The 27,979-nt window shown below is 39.7% G+C and overlaps 1 protein-coding gene across 1 annotated transcript; it reads right to left on the bottom strand.

Annotated features, from left to right (window-relative positions):
• Positions 1-510: 510 nt before the first annotated feature.
• UBXN2B (UBX domain protein 2B) lies at positions 511-27,966 on the bottom strand. Its single transcript, XM_061123351.1, has 8 exons — positions 27,864-27,966; positions 21,099-21,202; positions 13,640-13,790; positions 12,764-12,847; positions 11,351-11,460; positions 8,879-9,016; positions 5,549-5,710; positions 511-4,434 (listed from the first exon to the last, which is right to left on the bottom strand). Exons 1-8 carry the CDS (start codon positions 27,945-27,947, stop codon positions 4,272-4,274), a joined length of 996 nt encoding a protein of 331 aa, XP_060979334.1. The 5' UTR covers positions 27,948-27,966; the 3' UTR covers positions 511-4,271.
• Between the last annotated feature and the right edge of the window lie 13 nt (positions 27,967-27,979).

Raw genomic sequence — 27,979 nt, 5'->3', positions numbered from 1 at the left:
AAAGAGGCCCAATTGTTAAGTATAAGTAAATTATAGCTAGTTGTTACTTATGGGCTACATGAGTAATTTGTACGTACTGTACACACACATACACACACGTATGCAACAGGACTCCTTTTATGTTAATGTTTACTTGGAGTTAAAAGATACTTTAAAATTAGAGGATTACAGAAAATGTTTCTTAGCCTTTATGACAACATTGGACACATTCATTTGCATCACTGGCCAGGGACAAAAACTCTTAAGGAGAAATCCTGAGGCACTTTATCAACAGATATCATGACAATGTTTTCAGAGGTCCACTGTGGTGAAAGCGAAGAAAAATCTGCACTTTTTTTTGGTGGAATGAAAACTGAATCAGTGATGGGACACAGAGATAACACTGCTACAACTCAGAACCTCCTGCTCATCAAAAAGATGCACTTGGGAAACGTTACTGACATTTAAAATACTCCATTAAGTCACCTGAACAAAACTGTACATCAAGGAAATTGTGAAAAGGCTTCTCAATGACTTCCAGTGAAAACATTCTTTATTGGTAAGCACACACTTGAAACTTTCTTGATTACACACATCATGCAAAACTGATGTCACAAATGGTTGTTTGTTTATTGTAACAATCTCTTCTGACTGGATTATAAATTTTAAAAAGTTACAGTGACTGCAACAGTAAAAAGAATTCAGGAGAACTCTGAAGGAATCAAACACTTCGGAGAACACGTGAAAGTAATGTTCATCCCTCTGGCTGTTTAATTCTCCCTCCCAACGAGAATCTATTTTGGAAAACTGTTATATACAAGAACGGCAGTCATTCATGTATGTGCATCTATAGGCACTCCACCTGATTAAAAAGGAACTACAAGAATAAAACTTCAAATAATTTTACAGGTTTTCTCCACTTTGTTAATCCCAAACAGGGCAATGCCCTTATTTAAAATGTTCACCTGTTTCAGGAGATTATTTCCATATGGATATGACTCTGCTCCTTGAAAACGTAGCTTATACCTGGTAATCCTTCTGTACGGAGACTGACTTTTTGAACTGTCACTTCTGCATTCTCCAGGTTGTTTTCAACCAGCGGGAAGGAACAGAGCTTCCTATTCTGAGAAGTCTCAGGAATATGCTGCTTCTTTTATGACACTGAGCACAAGTTTTCTCTGCAGTGGTGAGGCCAACACTTGCAGGTGGGTGGGTGTGGGAGCCCTCCCACTGTCCGCCTCACATAGGCAAATTCAGCTCCTTGAAGAGCCCCCAGTGAAACGTGACATCCAAAGCTCCTACTGGCACATTCTGGTCAACTGGCAGAGTGCAGTTTTCCATAGACCAAGAAGTGAGTACTGCCGTTAACAAAGACACAGAAGTGCACGAGTGGCCTTGGAAAGAGGCTGGAAGAATTCAAAGGAGTGTGGCGGAGAGCCAAAGGAGTGGGGCCATGGATGGGAGTGGCAGCGAGGGCTCCAAGGAGGTGAGGGGTGTGGCAGAGAACAGCTATGTGGCTGTGATGACATGGTTCCTGGATAAAAAGACCTTTTAAAAAGTTCAAGAGGAAATGAGGCCTGTGCTGAGGGAAAGTGAAGGGAGACAGATTCCAGCAAATCAGTGGCAGGAAGCTTAGCACTGTGACCGCAGCTGTGTAGAAAGAAAGGGGCGTGAGAGAAACTCAAGACTCTCAGCTGAAGAGATTTCTAAGTGGTGTGGCAGGGGCAGCCTGCTTTCTTCTTACTGATTATAGTCTAATGTGAGAAAAAATAAATAAGTTGAGGGAAGGACTGTTAAAAAAAAAGGAAACAGGACTTGATGACTTGGAAATCTTTAGCTTGTGGAAAAGATATTAAAATTCAAAGATTTACTGTCAAGTAGGCCTGCTCTAGGGAGAGATGAGACTGTGGCCTACTACCTTCTGCTTATACCTGAGAAAGATAGAGAAGGTCACAGAGAACCAGAAACAGCTGGGTTACCTAGGAAAGCTCTGGAAGGAGCCTGTGGTCTAATGGAGTGAATCTCTGTAACATACACAGAAGATCCACAGGAGTCTCAAGAATGTTCCATCAGTAGACACTGCTTTCTCAAAGGGGACAGAGACAACATGAAACGAAAAAAGATGGCTGAGCCTCCTACAATTACACAGACATTACAAGCTGATAGAACTACTCAGCTGCAAATACCTGCTACCTTTCATGAGAAAGGAAAAAAAAGTCTCTGAGAGAAAGTCACACACCTAGAAAGGCTGCTGTGAGTCACAGAAGGCTGTTTCCAGGCCTTGAAGCCGAGAGTAGCTGGCTGATCTTATAAAGTGCTTGGCACTGGCAGCTCCTGTTTCCACCCCATTTTCTAATTTTCTTAAACAGGAATGTTTTTTAACAGTTATTCTATGCCTGTTGCGATTATATAACTGGTTTTCTAGGTTCACAGATGGAGAGAAACTGTGTCCCAGGAATCACTCATACCAGATGTTCACTCATACTTGGTTTACATGATTTAAATGAGATTCGGGACATCTGAGTTCATGAGATCCAGGTAAAACTGCCCTTTTAAGCTGGTGCTGCAGTGGGTCGAAGCTCTTGAGCACCTTTCAGGGTGGAATGTGGATCTTCGGGACAGGAGTGGACTGCAATAGACAGAATGACCTCCCAAAATGTTCATGTTCTAATCCCGAAGCCAATGAATTTGTCAGCCTATATAGTAGAAGAGATCCTGCAGATGGGGTTAAGTCACACACCTGAGGCGAGGAGATTATCCTAGAGTATCCAGGTGAAGCAAATGTAATCGCCAGGGCCCTTAGAAGAAGAAACGAGAATCAAAGCTGGAGGCAAAGGCCGTAAGGATGACAAGATGAGGGGCTTGGCCACAGTGAAGGGATGGATGCCAGCTGAAGAGGCATGAGACGAGCCCTGGTGCACTGGAAGGAACCTGTGATCCACCACCTTTCACAATCAAAGGGACCTCAAGGATCCAGTTACTATGGACCTTACGTGGGGAGAGTATCCAGGATCACCTGGTAGACCCAACAAACAGAATCTTTCCTGGCTGTCTTCCAAGAGATGTGATGACAGAGGAGTCAGAGGGATAGTGTTGCTGGTTATGGAGACGCAGAGAGGGGGTCACAGGCCCAGGCATGCAGGTGGCTGCTCGAAGCTGGTGAGGCAAGGACACACATCTCCCCGAGAACCTCCCAAGAGGAACGGTGCCCTGCTGACACCTGACTGTAGCCCAGAGAGACCCACGTGAGACCCAGAGAAGCACAAGAAACCTGGGCTACTGTGAGCCACCATGTCTGTAGTGATTTGTAACAGCAGCGATAAAAGACAAGCCGGGAGAGGTGACCAAAGGTGAAATGGTGTTGGGGAAGAAGAATAAGCTTTTCTCTCACTCCTGCTGCACCTTCCCTCACTCAGCAAACATCTGGCTCCAGCAGAAACGTGGACATTTATGCTGGTGACTCTTCCAGTTCAGTCTCTCTGATGGAATTCACGCTTCCATTTCTACCCTTGTTTGGTCTTGCAGTACAATACATTCTGGGTTGAGCACTTACAACAGTGTTTAGTTTACATAGTGGGTCCCCCAGAAACACTTGCTGAATGAATAAATGGGGGTGATCAAGACAGGCGCTGCCAGGGACTGTAGTTACTCTCCTTTAAAGTGCAGTTGAACACACTCCTCAAGAACTGCTGACCTTTATGTCTTTGCTTCTGGTTTATGATGGTCATAAAACACAAGGCAAAACTGTATTTTCTGACATGACTAAAATAGCTAAATCAGCAAGTAAAAAGGAGTTTTGTATCTTAATAGGAGAAATGACTATTATATGATCCAATATTTAAATATCAGAATACAGACACACTTCCCAGTATACATTACAGAAAAAATTTCAAAGTGTTTGATCAGAAGTTTTCTTAATGGCTGCTGATCAATGCAGCATCAAGAAACTTTAGTGCAAATTTTATCAAATGCATTTGTCAAAAATGGGATTTTGTTCATTTTCTCTGCAAACAAGTGCTGTTACATTAACTCTGAGCATGTATCAAATTGGTTTGTCTGAATATTTAAAAGCTATCAATGGAAGCCAGCCCTTTTGGCTAAAACTTCAAACATATGTTACCTTAAGATCTATTCCTAGTCCAAATTTGTCTATCCTAAAGCTGGAAGATTGAAGAATTAAACCAAAATTTATCTGTATAAATAATAAAAATAATTTTTTACACTCTTAAGTATTTTCCTCACTAATATGGCACATTACCGTTCCTACATGCTACTGCATTGGTAGGACAGTATCATTTTAGCTGCTGGAGTATCACAGTGTTAAGAATATCTGCTTCTTGTAGTGTCAGGCTTTCATCTGTTAACACTTTGTTTGGAAACGAAGTCACGAGAATAAAGTCAAGAGTTGCAAATTCAGGACGAGACTGTACGATAAAGTCCCGGACATCCAGGATCCTGAAGAAATAAGATGAAAATAATTTGTGATATGAAAGTTTTATTGTCATTTAAGCTTTTTAGCTAAGATTTAGATAATAATTAAAATAAATCACACAGTCTAATCCTTATTTAAATGTGCTATAACCTTCTTTAGTTTCAATGGATGCATTTATCTTGACTTTCAGGTAAAATGTGAGGATTAACTCTGAAGAGTACATAACAGTTACTTTCATTGTAAATACACACAATCTCCAGGTGAGTCGTTCTATCAAAGAAACATCAACAATGCTACTACACTGAACTACAGGGCTGATTTTTTCAGAGTATAAAATATCTTAGTAGCACATGATCCAGAAAAAGGTACCTCAGATGAGCCTACGTCAACATGAGTCTGTACCTACGAAAAGTGTTAAAAAAAATTACTTTCATGTAGACACAGTAACTCAACTAAGATCATAAATGTATCTCTTAGTGGGACACAGTGAACAATAAAAATAGTATCTTATTAGCATAACAAATGAATGCTAAAATGACATTTAAAACTTTATTTGAAATACTTGATAACAGCACAATTAAACTTTATTTACACTACAAATCTCTATGTAGATTATTAATCCTACAGGGTTAGGGCTTCCCTGATAGCTCAGTTGGTAAAGAATCCGCCTGCAATGCAGGAGACATGGATTTGATCCCTAGGTTGGCAAGATCCCCTGGAGAAGGGAAGGTTATCCACTCCAGCATTCTGGCCTGGAAAAGTCCATGGACTTCTGTATAGTCAATGGGTCGCAAAGAATCTGACATGACTGCGACTTTCACTTCCAATCAGGGTTATCATAAATTTTTAAAGGAGTAAAGTCCAAATAAGGTTTTACTAAAGTAAATCAAATCTGATTAAACTTTTCCTGGTTTTAGCAACAGCGCAAAATGACAGCTTTTAACAATTTTCTTTATTTCTAAGTGGTATCTGCATTAGTATTTGGACAGTTTACAGAGGATGTTTAAGTACTAATTGTTTGACTTATTTCAAGTTCTTCTGTCAAAAAATTACTTCGAAAGGAAACCTAAGCAATTTCATAATTTTCCTGACTCAAGCTGCACCCAGATTTACAAAGATAAGTCACCCTGAGCTTACCTGTGTGTACTGTTGAATCTCTGTATCAAACGGCTCCCGTCTGCTAACCTGATCTGGATTTTGGTGGTTGGCATGGAATCGTCAATAAGAACCACTGCACTGAATAGTGACTTCTCCTCCTCTTCTGGGGAGGAAGGTGTACTGACTATTTCAGGTGTGAGGCTAAGAAAGAAGAATTAAAGAGTCAGAACGTAAATATGAACACGTAAGACACACGACACACTGCAGACAGTAGAAGCACCACTCAGACCTACAGCTGACTCTCTAGTTGTCCTGCCATCACATCTGCACCAGCAAGAACACAGCTTCCTTTGGGATATCCTATTTTTCTTGCAAACTCTTTTATTAAAATTATTCTGGGTCCTACAATTCTAATTTAGTTTATCCAACTTCTTTTGAAAGCCTAACTCTGGATTTCTTCCTCCTTCATCCCTTTGAAATTTCATGAAACTGTTGGGCACAATAGTCTTTAGTCGGAAACCCAAGCAACTTGGAGTTTATGTCCAAGACTGACCATGAGCACAGAGAGATTTCAGATCCCAGCTTTGTCAATTTGTGTGAACTCGAGTGTGTAAATTAATCTTTGAATCCCAGTTCTATCATTTATAAAATGGAAATAATAATGTTATGAAAGTCTGTTCTAGTAATACAGTGCTTGAAACAGTGTTTCAAGAGGTATCAGCTATATGTGTACATATCATCAATACTAGCTATTAATTTAAACTTAGTTGATACTACTTTAAAAATCTGATTTAAGTAGTTACTGTTTTACAAAAAAGAGGTAATGAGAAATTTAATATATGGTGATGACAGTGATACATAAACAGACTCTGTATGATTTCAATACCTTTAGACCATGAAATTTTTGCATCTTGTTTTATAACCCTGGATATATGTTCCAGTGTCTCCTAGTTTACAGTCTATGGGGAACCGGAATAAAATTTGTATCCTACTGTTATATGAAAACTGTATAAAACTTTATTACACTGAGTTGGTTCATAGTGCTTTTCAGGTCTACTACATAATTCTCCTTCTCTGTATATTCTTTCTATTAATTTTTGAGAGTTTGTTATTGAAACTTTAACTAAAGATCTTACTTTATCGACTTAATATATGGTGATGAGTATAAAATAAGCCTTGTGTGATATGATCTCTTACCAGTGGACCATGGTTACAAGTGACCACAGTGCCTTCTAATGCTAGCAGGATGACCCGTAACTGTAAGCTGAGAGTGAACGTCAAAAACAGAGTGCTCTTTTTGGTTAAGCAATTAAAACAAATGCAGCCAAGTTCGTTAAAGACATCACATCTTAGTCTTATCTCAGTTATCTTTTAAGGGATCTTTTGACAATCTTGATGTTTATTCTTTCAAATATTGAGACTTAGATGGGTCCCAATCTTACTTTTGGAAAGAAAAAAAAAAAAACAACCCATATATCTGTTAGTATAGAGGCCCCATGAGCATTTGTGCTTTATTCTAGTACAAATCGAGCTCATTATGGCTCTTCTTCCCACCCAAAAGCTTTCTCAACCTATACATCCAAGTGGGACAAGTAATTGGCACTTCCTGCTACAGTTTGCCTTTCCTTAGCTACCTCCTGACACATATTACAGAACCAATTTCAGAACGTATATGATAAAGATATGGAAAAGGAGAAAATGATGATCTGCAGTCACTGCTGAGGCAGTATTAAGGAATTTCCTGTCAAGTTTGTAACTCAGGGTTGAAAGAGCTGTACCACCAAGGTGGGTTACTGTGCCCACAGGAGGGCGGAAGGCAATGAACCAAGGGGCCTCTTCCCTCTCCCTCTGCGTCCCTATTCCCAGGTCTCCACGCTGTCTTCACCACCAGTAGCACATTCAATTTCTGGAGTGAGGGAGGCGCCGTGGCTAACAGCATGGATCCAGGAGCCTGACTCCAGGGCTGATTTTGCCACCTGTCAGACATGTGACCGGCAGCAAGTCGCTTCACCTCTCTGTGCCCAAATTCCCTCAGTTGTAAAACAGAAACAGCTGCACTATTGCAAAGATGAAATTAATTAGATCTTTAAGCACGTCAGTGCTTCTATATAGTTGGCTATTAATGTTTTAACTACTGTCCTAATAACAACCAGGGGAAGAAAAGGTGCCTGTCACCCCGCGGGCAGACGGGTCTGGGCTTCTCTCCATGATGCCAAGCTGCCTCGCAGTGCTCCTTCTGTGCTTTAATGCTTTCTGTTTAGAAAGATTCAGACCAGCTAAGCTACTTCCCAAAACACGAGAATAAAGTGCAGGGTGGGAACTCTAAGAAGAAAAGCTTTCATGCATTTCTTTGTATGATGTGTGTGTGTGTGTCAAAGTGAAATTACATGGAATAACAGTGAAAGACAGGTATAAGGAACTGACACTGAATTCTTCCCTATGCTGAGAAACGAAAGGGGAAGAGAGAACCACTGTGCACAAGGCAACTGAGAAGAACGTGGAAAGGAAGGAGGCACATGGACAGGAATACAGGGCACCCTAGAGGGCGTGGTGGCGACACAGCCAAGGCCCAACTCAACATACCACCTGCAACGACGCGTGGACAATGGAAGGTCACGTTTACCAGGACACATTATTACGTTTACGAATAGTCCAGTCATGGATACTATAAAGGAGTTCATCATACACCATGCCATACTCACTGGTTTCTAAATTGTGCTCAGCAAAGTCCTGGGGTTCACTGTCTGGAGATATCCAAGACAATCCCCTCTTTCTGCAATCAGAGTTCTATATGTGTTTCCATAACCTGAAGAGTTTGGCTGCTTAAAATATACTGAAAATAACCAACTTAAGGACACTGCTTTGGCTGTTAAGAGCTTAAGAATTACTTACAGCAGAGAGATGCTTAAAGCTATGATCTAAGATATTTACTGTTTTATCTAATCAATAATTTCCCCCTGTGAACCCACATAATCATAATCAGGCAGGATGGAACAGTGGTAAAAATCATGCACTCTGGAGACAGAGTGCCTGGTTTGAAACTCACACTCTAACCACTTCCTGGCTTAACTACTCTGAAAGAACTACTACACTTGCAAATGGAGTGGTGACAGGCGCTATGTCAAGGAGTTGCTGTGAAGATGAAATGGGTTCATGTCTGTAAAGGTGCTGACAGAGTCAGGGATATGCAAATAACTGCTGTCTAAGTATTACCTACTAACACTATCACCAGAATTGCACATCTGATTCCATCAGCGAGGAATCTTCACAATTCGTATCTTAGTTTTTACTTTCTAGGTTATTTTGCTCTCATTCTCAAAGAAAATTCATGTTGAACAAAGACAAGTGTCTTTCTCACTATGATTTTACCTTCCAAGTTTCTGTCCTTCTCCACTAAAAGCCTTGAACCTCAACCGAGGCTTTACGTATTCTTGATCCTGATGGTCCTCCATGTCCAAATTCAAGTGTCCTCCATGAACCAGTCGCTGAAGCTCCAGGGGAATCTCTCTTAAAAAAGAAAACCCACAATGAGATATGACCGCACATCTGTCGGAATGGCGTTCATCAAATAGAGCACAAATAACAAGTGCTGGCAAGGATGTAGAGAAAAGAAAACCTGTATCCTGTTGGTGGAGTGCTTCTGACAGTTAGAGCACTAAACTGTGAGATGGCATTTATACCTCAGTCAGCAACAGAAAATCCCCACGAGGACCTAACAGGTAATGTGGTATTTCTTTCTAACACCCTGGTGTAAGGCTGGAGGTTTGACAGGGGTGGTTTTGATTATCGTCTGATTCGTGTGTGCCACCCTCCTGTAGGCAACTGTTGTTTTTTTTGTATCGTATTAATATGCTTTGAACTTTTCAGGAACTCACCTGCCATATAAACCAAAAAAGATTGTACTTTGTTTTGTCTGTTTAGTCAAGTATAGTATAGTATAGTATAGTATAGAATATATACATATACTATAGTATATGTATAGTAATTAAGTTGCTAACTTCACACACCTCACTACTCCATTATTCTCATTTGTCATATCTACATGATAAGTACGAGGCTGCAAACAGGTGTGCAGTCTGTGTGTATGCATGCTCAGTTCCTCAGTCGTATCCAACTCTTTGAAACCCCATAGACTATAGCTCTCCTGGCTCCTCTGTCCATGGGATTTTCCAGGCAAAAATACTAGAGTCGGTTGCCATTTCCTCCTCCAAGGGATTTTCCCAACCCAGGGATCTAACCCGAGTCTCCTGCATTGACAGGTGGATTCTTCACCACTGAGCTACCTGGGAACCAAGCTATCTACTTTGTTATATTTTGGTTATGTTATGAAATATGTATAATTTCATGATAAATTACCTTCCTTTACTTTTTCACCATATTTAAGATAAATGTTACATGAAACTTGTAAACATAATATGCATAGACTGATTATTTTATCCATAAACACTTCCTTGAGGATAGTGAAGATGGTGTTATAAAATATGTCATAAAGCAGGGGGCAATGATTATACAGCTGACAAACACTATCTGACCATCAATCATTTTTTTCAAGGCACCTTTTCTAAAATTGTTCTTGATCATAATTTGAACTTGAGGATACAGTGTGGCTCAAATGAAAACATTCCCTTGGTATTCCAAGACTGAACGTTAGCCTACAAAGTTCATGGAGTATTTTCATTTAATAATAAATTAGTTTGGATCTTTATGACAGCACACTCATCACCGACATGGTCCTTCCTTCTCCCATCCTGAAGTAAGCGTCATTTCAACAGTCCTGTTGGTCTGCACCAGGCAGAAGAGCACTCCCCCCGGCCCCAGCTGCTCCCAGTCTGCTCACTGACTCTGCAAGCTCCCAAGCCCGTGGCCCTGACTTCACCTCTTGACCTTGTATTTACCACCAGCACACACCGCCTGCTGTAACAGCCTCCCATCTTTCTCAACGACTTCCTTACCAATTACAGCGTGTCTTAAGAAACCTTTTTCGGTATTCTGACATCATCTGGGAGAATTCAACTTCAAAATCCAAGCAAATTAATGTCCTAAAATGCCTTTCCTTCAGAGTTCCACCTCCACTCCCCTCCTATCACTCTGCTAGGATAAATTTCACCGCCTGGAAAAGCCCCACCTTCAACTCCTGGATGGAGGGTAGCCTCTTGTTCTGGGCCCTTCACTGCTACTCACATTTCCCAGCTCATAACCAGCCTGATGTCTTTCATTCGCTGCGTTCCTACTTAGGGATGATCACTTATCAGCTAGTGAAAATAAACAGCTCTTGTAGCAAAATCACTCGAGTCTTTGTCCTTCAGCCACAAGGGCTGGTGAGTTACAACGTTCTTTAGATGGGTCAGGGCACTGTAAATCTGGTTTCAAAAATTTTAACTTCAAACTAACCTTCTGAATTCTTCTGCCAGCAGTAATGCCATTTAAAAAGATTTCTAATATAAGCGGCTTTCAGGCATACATGCAGTGAGTCACCCTGTCAACAGTAAGCAGGACAGTGGCTTAGCAGATGGGCAGACACCTACTGATCAATTCACAAATTTATGACACCATGATGCTGCTTCTCAGAACTGGGACCATAGCTTCATCAGATTTTAAAAGGAACCAACGTCTACTGCTCCCCCCACCAAGTTAAGAACCAGTGACTTACAGATAGAAATGTGTCCTTTATATACTTAAAAATACCCTTCCCCGAAGCAACCACTTACAGAATATATTCCCGTATTTCACTCTTAAAAACCAGTGGAGCACTACTGACTGGTGGCCTGTTTAAAAAAACAAACAAACAAACAAAAAACTTCTACCCTCAGTAACAGACAAAATCTAAGTAACATATCTTACCCTCTCTTAACAGACTCCAGAAACTGGGCATTTGTTGGGTCACTGTAAGGTCTCAATTCTCCATCATCCAAGCTGAAACCATTGCTCCACAGTTTAAGCAAAATTTGAACCTTTTGAGCATAGAAAAAAGAAATACAAGAATGCGTCTGCATTAAACAATTTTAATTTTCAAACATGTTATTTACTACTTATTTACAGTATGAAGTACATACTTCCCTGGCGGTCCAGCGGTTAAGAATCTGCCTGCCAATGCCAAGGAAATGGGTTCGATTCCTGGTTGGGGAGCTAAGATCCCACGTGCTGTGGGGCAATTAAGACCATGTGCCACAACTACCAAGTCCAAGCTCTAAAGCCTGTGCTCCACAGCAAGAGAATCCACTGCAATGAGAAGCCTGAACACCGCAACTAGAGTGTAGCCCCCATTCGCTTCAACTACAGAAATGAAGACCAATGCAGCCAAAAATAAATTAAAAACAACAAAAAACAAACAAATATTTAAAAAATATACAAAGCTTTTTGTACTATCCTTTACTTTATTCAGGTCAAATGAGGACATAAATGGAACCACGCGTGCTTCCTGAGATTTGTATTTGGCTTAACAAACTGACAATGGCTAAAAAATCAAAGGTGCCACTGCTGGAGCCTGGCCTTGAAGTACAATTATTTCTAATTCACTGAGAAGACCAAAGTTGTGAGAGAAGCCACTGCCACACCACATCCACTCTTCCCCTTCATCTGTACTCATATTCTTCTCTGCTTCAAGCCAGGGAGCACAGTGGAATCTCCAGTAACCCTCCAAAGTAAAACTATTCATCATGTTGATAATGAGATGGTTAACTCCAAAATTTCAAAAAGCAAAAACAAAGACTGACTTTAGGCATTTCTATGTTTGTGCGTTGTGTGTTGTGTCCAACTCTTTCTGACCATGTGGACTGTAGCCTGCCAGGTTCCTCTGTCCATGGGATTCTCTAGGCAACAACACTGGAGCGGACTGCCATTTCCGTCTCCAGGGGATCTTCCCAATCCAGGGATCGAACCCACGTCTCTTGTGTCTCGTATTGGCAGGTGATTGTTTATGACTTGGGCCACCTGGGAAGCCCAATGTTTCTATGTATATAACTCAGCTAATTCTATACCATGATGGTATGCCATTTATAATAATTGTTATGACATTTATGTAACTCATTTTGACAGTGAATGATACATTCTTTCACAAATGGTTATATATCTCTAAGTGCAAGGCACACCTGAGATACAAAACACAAAATCTGAATCTGAAAACTTACACATTAGTCTTTTTAATCAATACTTCAAAAATAACAGAAAAAGAGGTTTTCAATTTTTAATTTTATAACAAACAGTGGTAACTTGCGGCAAAAATGGACAATTTTTCATTTTTATTATTGTACCTACATCTTGCAACTGATTTTCTCCATAGATGTATTCAGACTGCTTACAAAAGGAATTACCCAATCTGTATCCTCCACCTGTAAAAGACTAAAAGCACACAGCAAGTGGGTTAAAAATTCAGTCTTATTAAAGCAAAATGTATGATAATGTATGATACGTATTTTAAAACTACATCAATTATAATTAGCCACACTGGTTTATACTTTCCAGGAAATTTTTACATTAAAATAAACGTTCTATGTTACAGAGATGTATACTCTAGTAAATTGCTTTCTTCCCATAAAAACATTAGTGACTCAAAAGCTGAAATAACTTATGCCAATCTTAAATTAGGAAATATATTCATACACTGAAATAATATTTTTAAGTAGAAACAGACTTTTAAAACTCACCATTAATATTTTATAACAAGTCTTATAATAAAATTATAATTCTTGAATCATATTTGACAAAGCATTAACAGCTTCATAGAGAAAGGAAGAATTTAATAAAGTGAGTATAAATTACCCTGAAGAAAAGCTCCATACTTATTTTATAAGCAGCTTTGATTCAACTATAAGGAATCAACTGAACTGCACTTTTTGTTACATTAATTACAAGCTCTTCTATTTTTCAGGTGAGGTAGCTTATGAAATAAAAACGCCATTCCTTTTAATTATTATTCACATCATATATGGGTTTTTAATCACCACATTCACAGAAATGTTAAGAAACTGCTTTAACTTTTGATTAATAGAAAGATTATAGACTTTGAAAAATAATGGAAATATCTGAAACAGAAATATACAGTTAGAGAAACAGTGTTTGCAAATAATATAAAAATCTACAGCAGATCAAGTATACTGATAGCATATTTAGTTTTAAAGCTTCAGCCCTTACCTTAGATTTGTCATCACCCGAGGCTCTTGTGGCTTCATTTAGAGGGACGGCCCCATGTTCCCTTGCCTCTCTGAAAAGTTCATTCACAATTTTCCCAGTTGAAGGTTGAATTATATGTAATCCACTGCATTCATGTTCACTTGAATAGAACCTTTAAACATTGTAAAGTTCATGAATAAAAACAGAATGTGAGCATACACTACTTTAAAGCAAAAGACTACACAGTCTTAGGAAATGACTTTTATTTAAAAAGAGCCATTTCTGTGGCTTTTGTGGAAGTACTTAATTTTAAAGTCAGGATCAAGGAATTAAGAAGTAAAGAGTTCATTCATCTACTTTCTCATGGAGTTTGCAGAAATGCTGGTAGCAGGCTCAGCATCCCACCTGAGAACTAGCTTGCTTCTTCCTCCCTCCTCCTCTGTGACTGCTGATCTATCAGTGTGAACCTGGGAAAGCACTGCTGACAGCCAGAAGCTAAGTCTCTTCCCCAGAGGAACCCACATTTCATAGGACTTGGTTAGTGAAGAGCCCTCTAGATTTAGACAATGTGAACATCTAAATTCACAGGTCTACACATAGTTTATTCCTCAGAGAGCTCTGACTGAAAAATTAACCTCCCCCTCATGTTAAAGGTTGTAATTTCCCGGTGTTAAAGGGTTTCCTTGGTGGCTCGATGATAAAGAACATGCTTGCAATGCAGGAAGCCTGGGTTAGATCCCTGAAGAAGGGCATGGCAACCCACTCCAGTATTCTTGCCTGGAGAATTCCATGGACAGAGGCACCTGGTGAGCTACAGTCCATGGGGTCACAAAGAGTCGGACATGACTGAATGACTAACACTTTCACACTTTTTCACTATGTTAAAGGTAAATAATTCAGACCACAATTTTCTCAATGTGTTAACTATGCAGTGAATCATTTCTCCTCTCTTTTCAATCTCCTCATAAAAGCTTCCTTCACATAAATTAGCACACTATTTTATCTTTCAAGATTTCTTCCAACCAAGAATGTCAGAAAATATAACCAATGAAATATAAACATGGTGGCTTTCAGAATAAGATGAAAATCAAAGCTCATTTCCTGAACTACCCATACCCTCCAGTCCAGTTCCCCATCTACACTGAACTCAGACTCAGAAAATGAAATAGAGGGGGGAAATTCTATCAGCACTGAAGACCAGGGACAGAATCACCTTCAAGGCTTTCTCCAAATGAATACATGCAAAACGAAACAGGAAAAGGAAGGGAAGCTCTGCTCTCAACTCACTGTCTGTGAAGGAAAGATCCAAGAGGAGAACAGTGGACACCAGCAGACCCCCACTAACAAGGCTGGTTCACAGCTGGGGCGGCTGAGCGGACTCCAAGCTCCTAGTGCCCTGGGGAGGGACCTAAGGCCCAAGTTTACCCAGAACAGGAGCCAACTGAAGCCCTCCTGCCAAGCTGACCCTCAGAGGTCCCCGTGCAACAAAGCAAGGCCAGGCACTGCCATGGCTGGCTTTAAGACTAGGGTCAGTGCAAGAAGCCAGTAGTCATGTAGGGATGTGAGAGCTATAAAGAATGCTGAGTGCCAAAGAATTGATACTTTCAAACTACGGTGCTGGAGAAGACTCTTAAGAGTTCGCTGGACATCAAGGAGATCAAACCAGTCAACCCTAAAGGAAATCAACTCTGAATACTCATTGGAAGGACTGATGCTGAAGCTCAAATACTTTGGCCACCGGATGTGAACAGCTGACTCATTGGAAAATGCTGGGAGAGACTGAAGGCAGGAGGAGAAGGGGGTGACAAAGGATGAGATGGTTGGATGGCATCACCGACTCAATGGACATGAGTTTGAGCAGACTCCGGTAGATGGTGAAGGTCAGGGAGGCCTGGCATGCTGCAACTGATGGGGTTGCAAAGAGTCGGACATGGCGACTGAACAACAGGGCAAGAAAGAGCCTGACAGATATGCCTTAAATGGCAGTACGAGAAGGAAAGGGGGAGGGAGGGAGTGGGGAGCTTCTGCTGCAGGCTCTCCCTGTTGTCCCCGGTCCCTGATCTCAAGAGCCCAGTCACAAAGCTCCTTCCTCTCAGTCTCGCTGAGAAAGACCTTACAGGAAAAACCGGGCACAGGGAAAGATTTACTAACTTCTTTACGGTCTCTGAATTTTTATTACTGGTGTAAGAAATCTCTGCCTGCCTTGAGGTCTATTTTCTTCTAGAAATTTTATTGTTTCCCTTTTATATTTAGATCCACAATCCATCTTTCGCCTCTTTCATAAGTATGCCTATATACTTACTTCTCTCTTGCTCTATTTCAACTCATCTGATCATCGTTTGTCCCTGCCCAGAGATAACAACTTCCTCCGTAGAGATGACTCTCAAATATAGGTTTTTAGAGCCTCTTCCTTATGATCCACTGCTGCACTGAAAAGCACCTACTTGAATCCAGTTTATCTCTTCCCATGAATGATCACATTTCCTTAGGTACTAGGATTAAGAACTTTTCAGAGTTCTCTCCCACTTACTCTCTTTTCCATGTCATCACATTTCTATTCCACATCATTATGTTTCTACAATAAATTCTTTAGAAAGTATCCACACCAATATCACCCTTTCTCCTCCATTCCACTGACACCACTCTAATCCTAGTTCTAAATTTTACCAGCATAAATTTGGATTACTGCAGTTGTTTTTTTCTTGATGTCTTCTTATCCTGTTTTCCCCATTACTCTTTATTTTATATGGTCCTGCCAGTCTTATTTTTCTAAAGGTATTATAATAATAACTAACATTTATCAAGTGCTCATTTAATCCTCATAAAAATGGCATTAACTCCACTTTACAAATAAGAAATACTGAAGTTTAGGGAATTAAAAGACTTGTCCACTGCCAAAATCTTATTAGAACAGAGAGGAGAAAAACAGCTGAGGTGCGTCTATGACTAGAAACAAAGTTTTTATCACTATAAATTTTATTGTAAAATTTACAGTATAACCATATACTGGCTTTCCCCTTTCCACATAAGCACAGCTTTCCCTGGCCTTCCAGGCTGGCTGTGCTGTGGCTACATCCAGGACTGGACATGTAATCTGTGGGCCCAGCACCAAAATGAAAGTGGGAGTCTCCTTGTTCAAAATGTGTTAAGAATTTCAAGGCAGTAAGAGCAAAGTTTTCCAGCAAATGAAAACCAGAAAAGGTCAGTTTGCATTCCAATCCCAAAGAAAGGCAATGCCAAATAATGTTCAAATTAGCACACAATTGCACTCATCTCACATGCTAGCAAAGTAATGCTCAAGATTCTCCAAGCAAGGCTTCAACAGTATGTGAACCAAGAACTTCCAGATCTTCAAGCTGGATTAAGAAAAGGCAGAGGAACCAGAGATCAAACTGCCAAATCCAATGGATCATAGAAAAAGCAAGAGAATTTCAGAAAGACATCTACTTCTGCTTCACTGACGACACTAAAGTTTTTAACTGTGTGGATCACAACAAACTGTGGAAAATCCTTAAAGAGATGGAAACACCAGGTCACCCTACCTGCCTCCTGAGAAATCTGTATGCAGGACAAGAAGCAACAGTTAAAACTGGACTTGGAACAATAACTGGTTCCAAATTGGGAAAGGAGTACGTCAGGGTTGTATGTTGTCACCTTGCTTATTTAACTTATATGCAGTGTACAGCTAGCAAAATGCTGGGCTGGATAGAGCACAAGCTATAAGCAGGATTGCTGGGAGAAATATCAATAACCTCAGATATGAGACGACACCACTTTTATGGCAGAAAGCAAAGAAGAACTAAAGAGTCTCTTGATGAAAAGTGAAAGAGGAGCGTGAAAATGCTGACTTAAAACTTAACATTCAAAAAACTAAGATCATGGCATCTGCTCCCATCACTTCATTGCAAACAGATGGGGCAACAGTGAAAACAGTGATAGACTTTAATTTCTTGCATTCCAAAATCACTGCAGTTGGTGACTGCAGCCATGAAAGTAAAAGACACTTGCTCCTTGGAAGAAAAGCTATGACCAACATAGACAGCATATTTAAAAAGCAGAGACATTACTTTACCAAGAAAGGTCTGTATAGTCAAAGTTGCAGTTTTTCCAGTAGTCACATATGGATGTGAGAGTTGGCCATAAAGAAAGCTGAGCACCAAAGAATCGATGCTTTTGAACTGTGGTGTTGGAGAAGACTCTTGAGAGTCTCTTGGACAGCGAGATCAAACCAGTCAATCCTAAAGGAAATCAGTCCTGAATATTCATTGGAAGGACTGATACTGAAGTTGAAACTCCAGTACTTTGGCCACCTGATGCGAAGAACTGACTCACTGGAAAAAGACCCTGATGCTGGGAAAGATTGAAGGCAGGAGAAGAAAGGGATGACAGAGGATGAGATGGTTGGATGGCATCACTGACTAGATGGACATGAGTTTGAGCAAGCTCTGGGAGTTGGTGATGGAGAGGGAAGCCTGGCGTGTTACAGTACATGGGGTTGCAAAGAGTTGGACACAACTGAGCGACTGAACTGAACTGAAGAGCAAAGCATTAAAGCAAGCTCGAGGCCCTTCCCAGTAGGTTCTCTGGATGCACACAGAGGCCCCACATCTTTGAAGTAGGCCCTGGTAGCACCCCGCCTGTCCATCCTCACCGGCCACGAGGCTACCAAAGTTCTGCTGCTCCTCTTCAGCTCCCTCCTGTCACTTCTATTACCTTTTTCTTCTAGGCCTATTCTGCCCCTTGTCTTCTAGTCATCTTTAAAGGCCCAGCCAGGTACCCACACTGTGCCAGATATTGTGAACACCTGTCTAACTAAATTCGTAAAACCATACTAGGATCTAATGACTTGCAGGGAACATTTTTTTAAGTTCTTATATTTTTGAAGAAGAAGAGCTACATTTTTAAAGTCCTATTTGTGACAGAGAACCTTTTGTGGATGAATATGTAAAAGCAGGTGTCAGGCTGTCTTCTGTGAACTTTTCTGTAGATCCTGTCCCTCCTTTTGTTTAAAACAGATCAAGTTATGTCTAGACTACAGAAACTTCACATGATGGTCACACTGAAAACATACTGGCTTAAAACAACAATGAACAGATGAATGTTTTGATATTTAAAGTTGCCCAAGAAGGTGGACCATGAAGTAAGTGGACCATTTCTGTACCAGACAAAGCAGCAGACAGGCAATGAAATCAGGCAGGTGTCAATGCCAAATGTGAAGCCAACAGAACTGCATACTTTCTATTCAAAAAATATCACACTTAGCAAAAAGAAAAGATGGCCAATAATCTGGTTTGCAATTGTATTTTAAGTGGATCAAACACAGCATAAGCCTCAATATATTTAACACAGCTCCTCCTATTGGACATGTAAGTAATTCTAGAAATCATATCTGAGGCACTAAGTCCTTAAAAATTGCATTATCAAATTGTAAACATTAATGGCAACACTGCGTCAGCATAAAATAAAAAATGATTCATTGAAATATTTTAAGGATTATATCTGAATCTTTAAGGAAAACATTGATGTAGTAATCTTATTTTAAGAAGTCAAATATTTTGATTTTTTATACCAGCAAATCAAGTCATTCAAAAACTGGTTCAAATTGGGGAAGAATGGTCAAATAACTCACGAGTAAAACTTTGGTACATTAATATTTTAAGCACTTTCAAAGTTTCGGATACTGTACAAATTAAGGAAGCAGCTAAAATATATACATGTCTGTGTATATATAATACATATATATTATATAAATGTGTATACACAATACATATATAAATGTCTATATATAATATATATTATATAAATGTGCATAATACATACATATTACATAAATTTCTGTGTATATATATTACACATATATATACATACATACATATATAATACATATATTACACATATATCTGTGTGTGTATATATATATCAGATAAACTACAGTGAAAGGGAAGGATATTCAGACTATGCCAAGATGACCAATCTGCAGACAATAAAGGAAAGACTGTACCTTCTGGTGGAGTGATGGTGGCGGTCAGCACCCTAACAGAGTGAACAGGGCACCAAGAGTGGGGGAACCTGAAACCATATGGCTCCTGGTGTAACATAATACACAGCAGAAAATATCACTAAGTGGTACTCTTGACAAGCATGTTTAACGAGAATCTAATTGTGAGGAAACAGTGACCTTGAATGTGGGACACTTTACAAGACATCTGGGCCCAGCTCTTCAATGTCAACGTAGTAAGCTTTAGATTAAACAGATGAGCTAAAAGCAGACAATGGAAAGGTAGGAAGAATGCTCTGGATTCCGATTTAAAACAGGCATCATCAGTGAAATGTATGGCTCCTAAATCCTCAAAGCCTCTAAGAAAGAGTATCTGATTATGGACTATGTATTAAATAACATGCAGTTAGCACTCATTTTCTAAGGTGTGAGACGTTATCAAGGAGTGTTTGCGTCTTATTGGGTGCGGACTGCAGCCTCTAGAGATGAAGTGCTATCATGGCTGCAATTTATTTTCAAGTGGTTGAGTAACAGAGTGTGTGTGCACCAATGAACTGTTACAGCATATAAACAACTGGTGAATATTGGAGCAGACACAGCATATGTTCATTACCCTAATCTTTTGATTATCTATGTATTTGAAAAATTGCGAAATAAAAAGTTGGGGTGAAAATTATAAATTATAAGTGTTATTCTTTCCATTCAGGTCTGGAAGGAAAGATAGGTCATTTTATCTCCCCTACAGAAAGAAGGAAGGCAGAATAGTGACAAACAAAAAAAGTGATTTCCAGTGAATTTTTCAACTTCTGGAAAAGTAAAAGACTTTCTGAGAATGAGATGTAATGGGGAAATTCAAGTTTCTCCCTAGTAATGAGATTTGTGTACTAAAAAGACATTAATGAACATATACATGGAAATAAGAAAACTCATGACAATAAAATATACCTGGTTTCCATCTCTTAAATCTTCACTGTTGGTTCTTTTTATAGTTCAGGGATTTTAACAACAGCAAATACTATCTATCACTATTAGATGTGTCATCATCCAATGGAAGGAAAGACAGAGTCCTGAAGTCACAGATTCTTAAATGGAGAACAAAACACATAGAGGGGTTCTAAGCCTGGGCTTTAAGAAACACATAAACCTTTAAAAATGACTGACAAAGCTGTACATAAATGTTGTTCTAGGGGAAAGAGGGTGTAGCTTTCATGAGATCCTCAATGAGTCCTATGACTCAAAATAGAACCACAGTGCCCAAGAAAAATACTACTCAGTGTATTATGCTATGTGATGTCTAAAAAAACATTAAGTATTTAAGACAATTTTCCCACAATTTTCTTCTCGCTTTCTATTCTAGTTTCAGAAATAGTATCTAAAAATATTTAAGAAATTATAGTTAAAAAATTCCCAAGGCCATTTAAAATAATGTGGGATTAGTGAACTAAAAACGGATACAAGTTTGAAAAACAAAACAAAACTTACCTTTGAGGTGCTGTCTGTGGGCTTTTAAAGGCTGTAGCTTTAGGTCTATCAGATTTGGAAGCTTTGCACTTCACTTCATCTTCATATAATTCTGCCAAGGCCAACTACAGAACAACAGATTTGTTATAAAGTATAAAAACACTAGAAATAAACTCTCCATACAAAAAGTTAGGAGTAGAAAATTAACTTGTAATTGAGTAGTCAAGATTTTTAATGAAAAATGAAGGCTGCTATTTCAGAAGATGACTTCCTTCCAAAATAAAACCACTGCAACTCTCACTAAAATGTCACACATAGTAGCATAAATTAAAGTTACAACAATAGCTTAATTACTTTCAATGAACTATTCAACAGTTTCAAAAACAATGTGGTAACAGATTATTTTCAAAGTTGGACCTATAATTATTTTAAAAATACTTGAAGATGTTTTACACTAATGTCAGCTTGCTCTCATTAGACCCCATAAAAATATTTTATTTCATTCTTCAAGTTTTCAAAATCTGAGTACATAAAGCAATTTCAAAATTATTTAAGAGTTTACCAGACATATAAACTTCTACAGTTTAGGAAAGTAAGCTTCTAAAAAATAAAAAACAATGAAATATATATATATATATATATATATATACAGTTTATATAACTGTTAGAAAGCAGTATTACCAAATTATGCTTTATAGATATATGGCTGGATATCTTCTTCAAAATGAAATCAACAAAGCATACTTTTTGAAACTGGAATTTAAAGAAATTATCAAAATATTTCATTATTGTATAAGTTATATTGTTCCCACTTTTGACATCCTTGGACAACTCAAAGACTTTCCTTAATGGCCCTTGTGGCTATTCAATTAAAACTGGCATGACCTTAATCTTTGGAAAATTAAAAAAACCAAGAAACAACTCTCCTGCAAAACTCAGATGAAATACTCCTAGAAACAGGAGAAATATGAAACAATTTCCAGGGATTCTGTCCTCAGTAGGAAAAGAAAAACAGAGAACTGGGGCAAAGTTAAATTTTCTGAAGATTCTATTAATCAACCTTTAAAATATGCAAGAAACAAGAAAACAAAACTGAAAGGCTTTATTTTTCCCACCTAACTTTTGACCACCACTCCATACACATGTCAACTTTCATATTTCTATCATGTTAATTTTGCAGGAAACCTTAATTATAAAAGTGTAGTGTAGCCTAAAAGAATCTTATTAAAATCCTAACTTAGGTTTTTACTGTGTGAGCTTAAGCAAATTATTTAACTTCTCTGAGCTTTAGTTCCCTCATCTTCTAATGTCCACAATAAAGGGATTACATAATGTATGTGAAGCACAAGGCAAATGCTCCATTCCCAGAAGGTAGTATTAAAAACTGCTCAACAATGATTTCTATCACTGTTTCATTTTCCCCAAGATCTTTCTTCCTGCAGTATTTATTATCTATACATCTTCTATGATCTTTTCCTACTATATCTTCTCCAAAAGGGAGAAACAAACCAACCACCCCCACCACGCACAAAGAATAAATGAGATGGACAGAGACAGACACTCTAATTACCTGGAACCAAGGTTTTCAGAAATTTTTACCTTCAAAAATTTTCTTCAAAACCATATTCCTTTATGGATTTCCTCATGAGATGATAATATTGTTCTATGAATTATTTTTATGCTATTCCTCCATCAATGGAAATGGTTTATGTATGTCAAAGGTCCATTATAGCCATTCTTTACAAAGCCTTTTCTAGTTTCCTTAACTAAAGTGATATATCTTTTCTAAATCCTTATAGCATATGGCATTCTATTATTGACAAATATTAAATATTACATTCTCATCACTTGTGTACTTTTCTTACTATTTTATCCCCCCTACTATAATTTAGGCTTCTCAAATTGTTTCTAATGCAGAACTGGCCAGGCACCCAAAATATTTTTGTTAAATTATGTAGACTACAACACAACAGGAATCATAGAGAGACATGGGTAGATAAATTATGCTACAGATTTAAAAACTGAGATACTGAGTTGGCCAAAAGTTTGTTTGGGTTTTTTTCATACGCTGTTATGGAAAAATCTGAATGAACTTTTTGGCAAATTCAAAATTTCCTATAGTTTTGTACCTTGTTTTTTGCTTGAAGATTTGAACAAACCCTGTCAATCAAATAATCTATAAAATAAATGAATAATGCAAACAATGCCTTCTGACTCCATGAAATGTGGAACATATATTAATAAAATAAGAATATGGAGAAAATTACATCAGACCAGGGAGTCCAACTAGCTGAAAGGTCCTAGTCATTATTGGCACATCATTAGCTTAGAAGAAAATGAATGATATTTAAAGGGAATTAATGCCAGGATCCATGATGTCCCTATAGCATCATATGGTATAAATTCATTAGCTAATTAATGCTATTTGACATAGCAAATGACACCACATCTGAAGAGAATATAAACTGATGTACTGGTTAAAACCAGTAGAAAACGACAGAAAAATCTCAGTCAAATAAAGGGATAAAAATATATGCATTGTGAAATAATTATGCACTGTGAATTATCAGGACAGATTTCCATGAGCTAAACAACTAAATTATGTGATATTCCAATTACCCAGAGAGAATAAAGTATGTAAGCACTGATAATTTTTTCTCCAGAAGTGGAAATGTAACGAATGTGTGAAAAGGACCTGAAACTGTGCGTAAGAATATCAACAACATAGCAAAAGACTGAAAGTACTGGAACTCCCAGTCTTAGAGAGACAACTGCCAGAAGGTATAATGTTATTGTTTAGTTCCTCAGTCCTGTTCTTTGTGAGCCGGTGGACCTCAGCCTGCCAGGTTCCTCTGTCCACGGGATTTTCCAGGCAAGAATACAGGGGTGGGTTGCCATGCCCTCCTCCAGGGGATCTTCCCAACCCAGGGGCTGAACCTGCATCTCCTGCACTGGCAGGCAGATTCTTTACCCCTGAGCCACCTGGGAAGATTTAACAGACTTAATTCTAGAAGAGCAACATCAGCATCACCTGGGGGCCCTTTAAAACTGCAGGTGCTCAAGCCCCGCCCTGGACCAAAAGAATCAGAAACTCAGGGTGGGGCTCAGGAACCCGTGCTCAAGCAAACCTTTCAAGCGACTCTGGTGCAAGTGAAAGCTGAGAACCAAGGATAAGGGACGCTGACACCAAGCGGATGAAGGGCCCAGACTACTCTTTTCTCACTGATGGAACTCTCTTCTCTGCCCCGCCCAAAGCCTATTCCAAACCCTGGTAAGTATTTAAGTTACCCCAATTTCTCCCAAACTCCAACCTATATGGAAAGAAAGAAATAAAAACAGAAATCTTTTTCTTTTGATATCATTCTGGAGGAAACCTGGAACAGAGTGTACCTAATCTGTTAACTCCATGTGTGTGGATAGAGGGAAGGGCAGGACAAGAGACAAAGGGCTCTGAAGATGTTCAGAACTACTAATGAACACTGAGGTTTTGGGGGTGAGTACTGTCACTTTGTCATTACTTTGCAAACAAAGATCTGAATAGTCAAAGCTATGGTTTTTCCAGTAGTCATGCATGGATGTGAGAGTTGGACCATAAAGAAGGCTGAGCGCCAAAGAATTGATGCTTTTGAACTGTGGTGTTGGAGAAGACTCTTGAGAATCCCCTGGACTGCAAGGAGATCAAACCAGTCAATCCTAACGGAAATCAACCCTGAATACTCATCGGAAGGACTGATGCTGAAGCTCAAACTCCAATACTTTGACCACCTGATGCAAAGAGCCGACTCATTGGAAAAGACCCTGATGCTGGGAAAGATGGAAGGCAGGAGGAGAAAAGGACAACAGAGGATGAGATGGTTGGATGGCACCACCGATTCAATGCACACGAGCTTGAGTAAGTTCCAGGAGTTGGTGAAGGACAGGGAAGCCTGGCGTCCTGTGGTCCATGGGGTCACAAAGAATTGGACACAACCGAGTGACTGAACAAGTGTCACTTAACAGGGGCTTCCCAGGTGGTGCAGAGGAAAAGAACCCACCTGCCAGTGCAGGAGATAGAAGAGACTCGGGTTAGATCTCTGGGTAGGGAAGATCCCCTGCAGTAGGAAATGGCAACCCACTGCAGTATTTCTGCCTGGAGAATCCCATGGACAGAGAAACCTGTTGGGCTGCAGTCTATGGGCTCTTCAAGAGTCGGACACGACTGAGTACCTACATACTGTCACCAACACTCCTGTCCCAAGCTTCCGCCTTAAATGTTCCCACTTCTGGAGGAGGAAAGAAGATAAAATCTACTCTCAAGGTGGGACCCACAGGAAATTTCTGCTTTTAGAGAGTCAGAGGCTCACTGTGCTGGGAGGCTTTTGGGGGACAACCATACATCTTTCCTGGTGTGGTAAATGAGGAAATCTCTCCTAATTTAGAGGCTGACAAACGCTACTCTGCACGGCAGCTAAGAAATAGGCACTGAGCAGTACTTCCGCTTGTTCCAATTAGTAACACATCACCCTTCTCCTCAATAATACTGTGAAAGACTCTTAGAGCAAGTTGTCAGGAAAGTAAGAAGTATCTACTGAAAACTGAGCTAACTGGGTAATGCTTAAAATAAGCACAGCTAGATTAAACAATAAAAAGATAATCCAAAAATATTTACTATCTAAGAAACCAGCTGGGGAGAAGAACATTATCCAATTCTTTTAAACCTTTGATATACACTCTATTTCTTCATATGTCATTACTTTGGTTGTTCTGGGGTTTCTTTGCAAAATCTTCACATTCTTATTAAATTCTGAAAGAAACATTATTAATACTTAATGTATTTGAAATACCAAATCACATTCATAAAAAAATCAGTTACCTACCTACCAAAAAGTAGATAGGAGACTGGAAAAAAAGTTTATTTTCTAAGTTATGGTGGGAAGGCATTCTCACAATTAGGGACATCTCCAACATCTCCAACAAGTAATCATATCTTAATCTAGTGGACTCAGTCTAAATTTGACAAGTATCAGGTGATCATCAACCAACCTGTTCTCATTTTTCACATAAGAAGAAGAAATAGATTTAAATTAGACAAAGGATATGAGGTCACATAGTTTTAACTTAATGGCATTAGATGGACTAACCAGTGAAAGTTACAGTATTTTTCTCCATTAAGGGAAAAAGAACCAAATATTTAGTGAGCAAGTCTGAGCCAGGGTAATACCAGACTGAAGAGGCACTTTATAGACATTCCTTTATTTCATCCTTGACACCTGTGATCAACATAACCCTGAGTTTATGAATAAAGACACAGGATCAGAGAAGTTAGGACATTTCTCCTATACTCAGGTAACCACTAAGCAGCAAGGTCAAGAAGCAAGCTGAAGTTCTGACCAGAAACACCATTTTTCCCCCAACAGCACATGTTGCCTGTTAGTGATGCTGGTCTTTAATAGACAAGATGAGGTAGATGAAACCTTCCTACTCCTAGACTCTGCTTACTACTACTAAATTGAGTCATAAACAGTGCAAATGTTTTATCAATACACTGAGTTCCTTTCCTAAGCTGATACTGATTACTCCATTCTTCAAATTCATCACTGTATGCACTGCTTATCTTGGCACTCAATCATCCTCCATCTTAAAAATGTTATGTTAAATACATGTGTATCTTATTTAGGCAAACAATGGGTAGAAATGCCTTTCACGCTTCTAGGCACTTCCAGTGTCCCAGCACCAACTGCGGATTTGATGTACTATTTACCTCTGCATTCCCAGAGCTTAGTAGTATGTTACAGAGCATACAGGGCATACGGTCAATATACATTCGTTTAAAGAAGCAGAATGAAGGTGTGACGATAAAGAATTACAACAGACCTTTTCTACCAAGCCTTGCAGATGGAATGACATTCATGTTTAATTATAGTCCCTATAGGCGTTTGGGGTTTCCCAGCCGTCTCAGTGGTAAAGAATCCACTTGCCAATGAAGGAGATGGTGGTTCGATCCCTGGGTTGGGAAGATCCCCTGGAGAAGGAAATGGCAATCCACTCCAGCATTCTTGCCTGGAGAATCCCATGGACAGAGGAGCCTGGCGGGCTACAGTCCATAGGGTCGCAAACCACGACTGAGCGACTGAGCACACACAGATCTTTACTTTTTGAATTTTATCAATCATCTTACAAAGGGATAGTTAAAAAAAAACACAAAAAACCCTAAAATGAGTAGCGTGAAGCACCTGGCAGAGCAAGATTCGGGGCGCCGGTACTGAGGCCATTAATGTCAATGTCCTGTAGCATTACAAAGTTTTACATCCCTATTTCTTACGTGCAACATTTTCTAGACTATAGCAGTTACGACTATGGTGCGAGCCGTAGGGTGAAATACTTTTTTAGTTCACTCTGAAAGGGAAAAGCTCTCTGATAAAAAGGAACTATTTTTATATTTAAATAAGCCAGAAACAGCATTCGAGAGAAACAAGACCAAACCGGCTTCCTTGTGACTCGACTTCCCCACGGCCACCTCAGAGCTTCCTTCTGCATAAGTCTGACCGGAGCGTCAACCAGTGAAGCATTCAACTAGCCCCTCAAAGAAGCCATTCAGAATCAACAGCTGCTTCTTAAACCGCAAGAGGGGTGGAGGGGAAACGCCGCCAGGACACCCGAGAGCGCGGGGCGCCGACACTCGTTTCTCCCGACGCCCCTGCCCGGAGTGCAGCCCGGGAGAGACCACGGAATCCGAGTTCGGTCCCCGGGCGGGTCTGAGGAAGCTCGGCCGCGACCCGGACGGCCCCACACATTCCCCCGCCGCACCTGCAAGTCCCGCGCGCTTGGGGGCCGCGGCCCCGCCGCCCTCGGCTCCTCCTCGCCCGCCTCTCCGCCGCCGCCCTCCGCCATCTTTCACCGCTCCTAGCGCCGCCGCCGCCGAC

This window comes from Dama dama, chromosome 21 (assembly GCF_033118175.1).
Source record: "Dama dama isolate Ldn47 chromosome 21, ASM3311817v1, whole genome shotgun sequence".
Lineage (NCBI taxonomy): Eukaryota > Metazoa > Chordata > Mammalia > Artiodactyla > Cervidae > Dama > Dama dama.
Note: the sequence above shows the minus strand (reverse complement) of the source record. Positions and strands in the feature narration are given on the sequence as shown.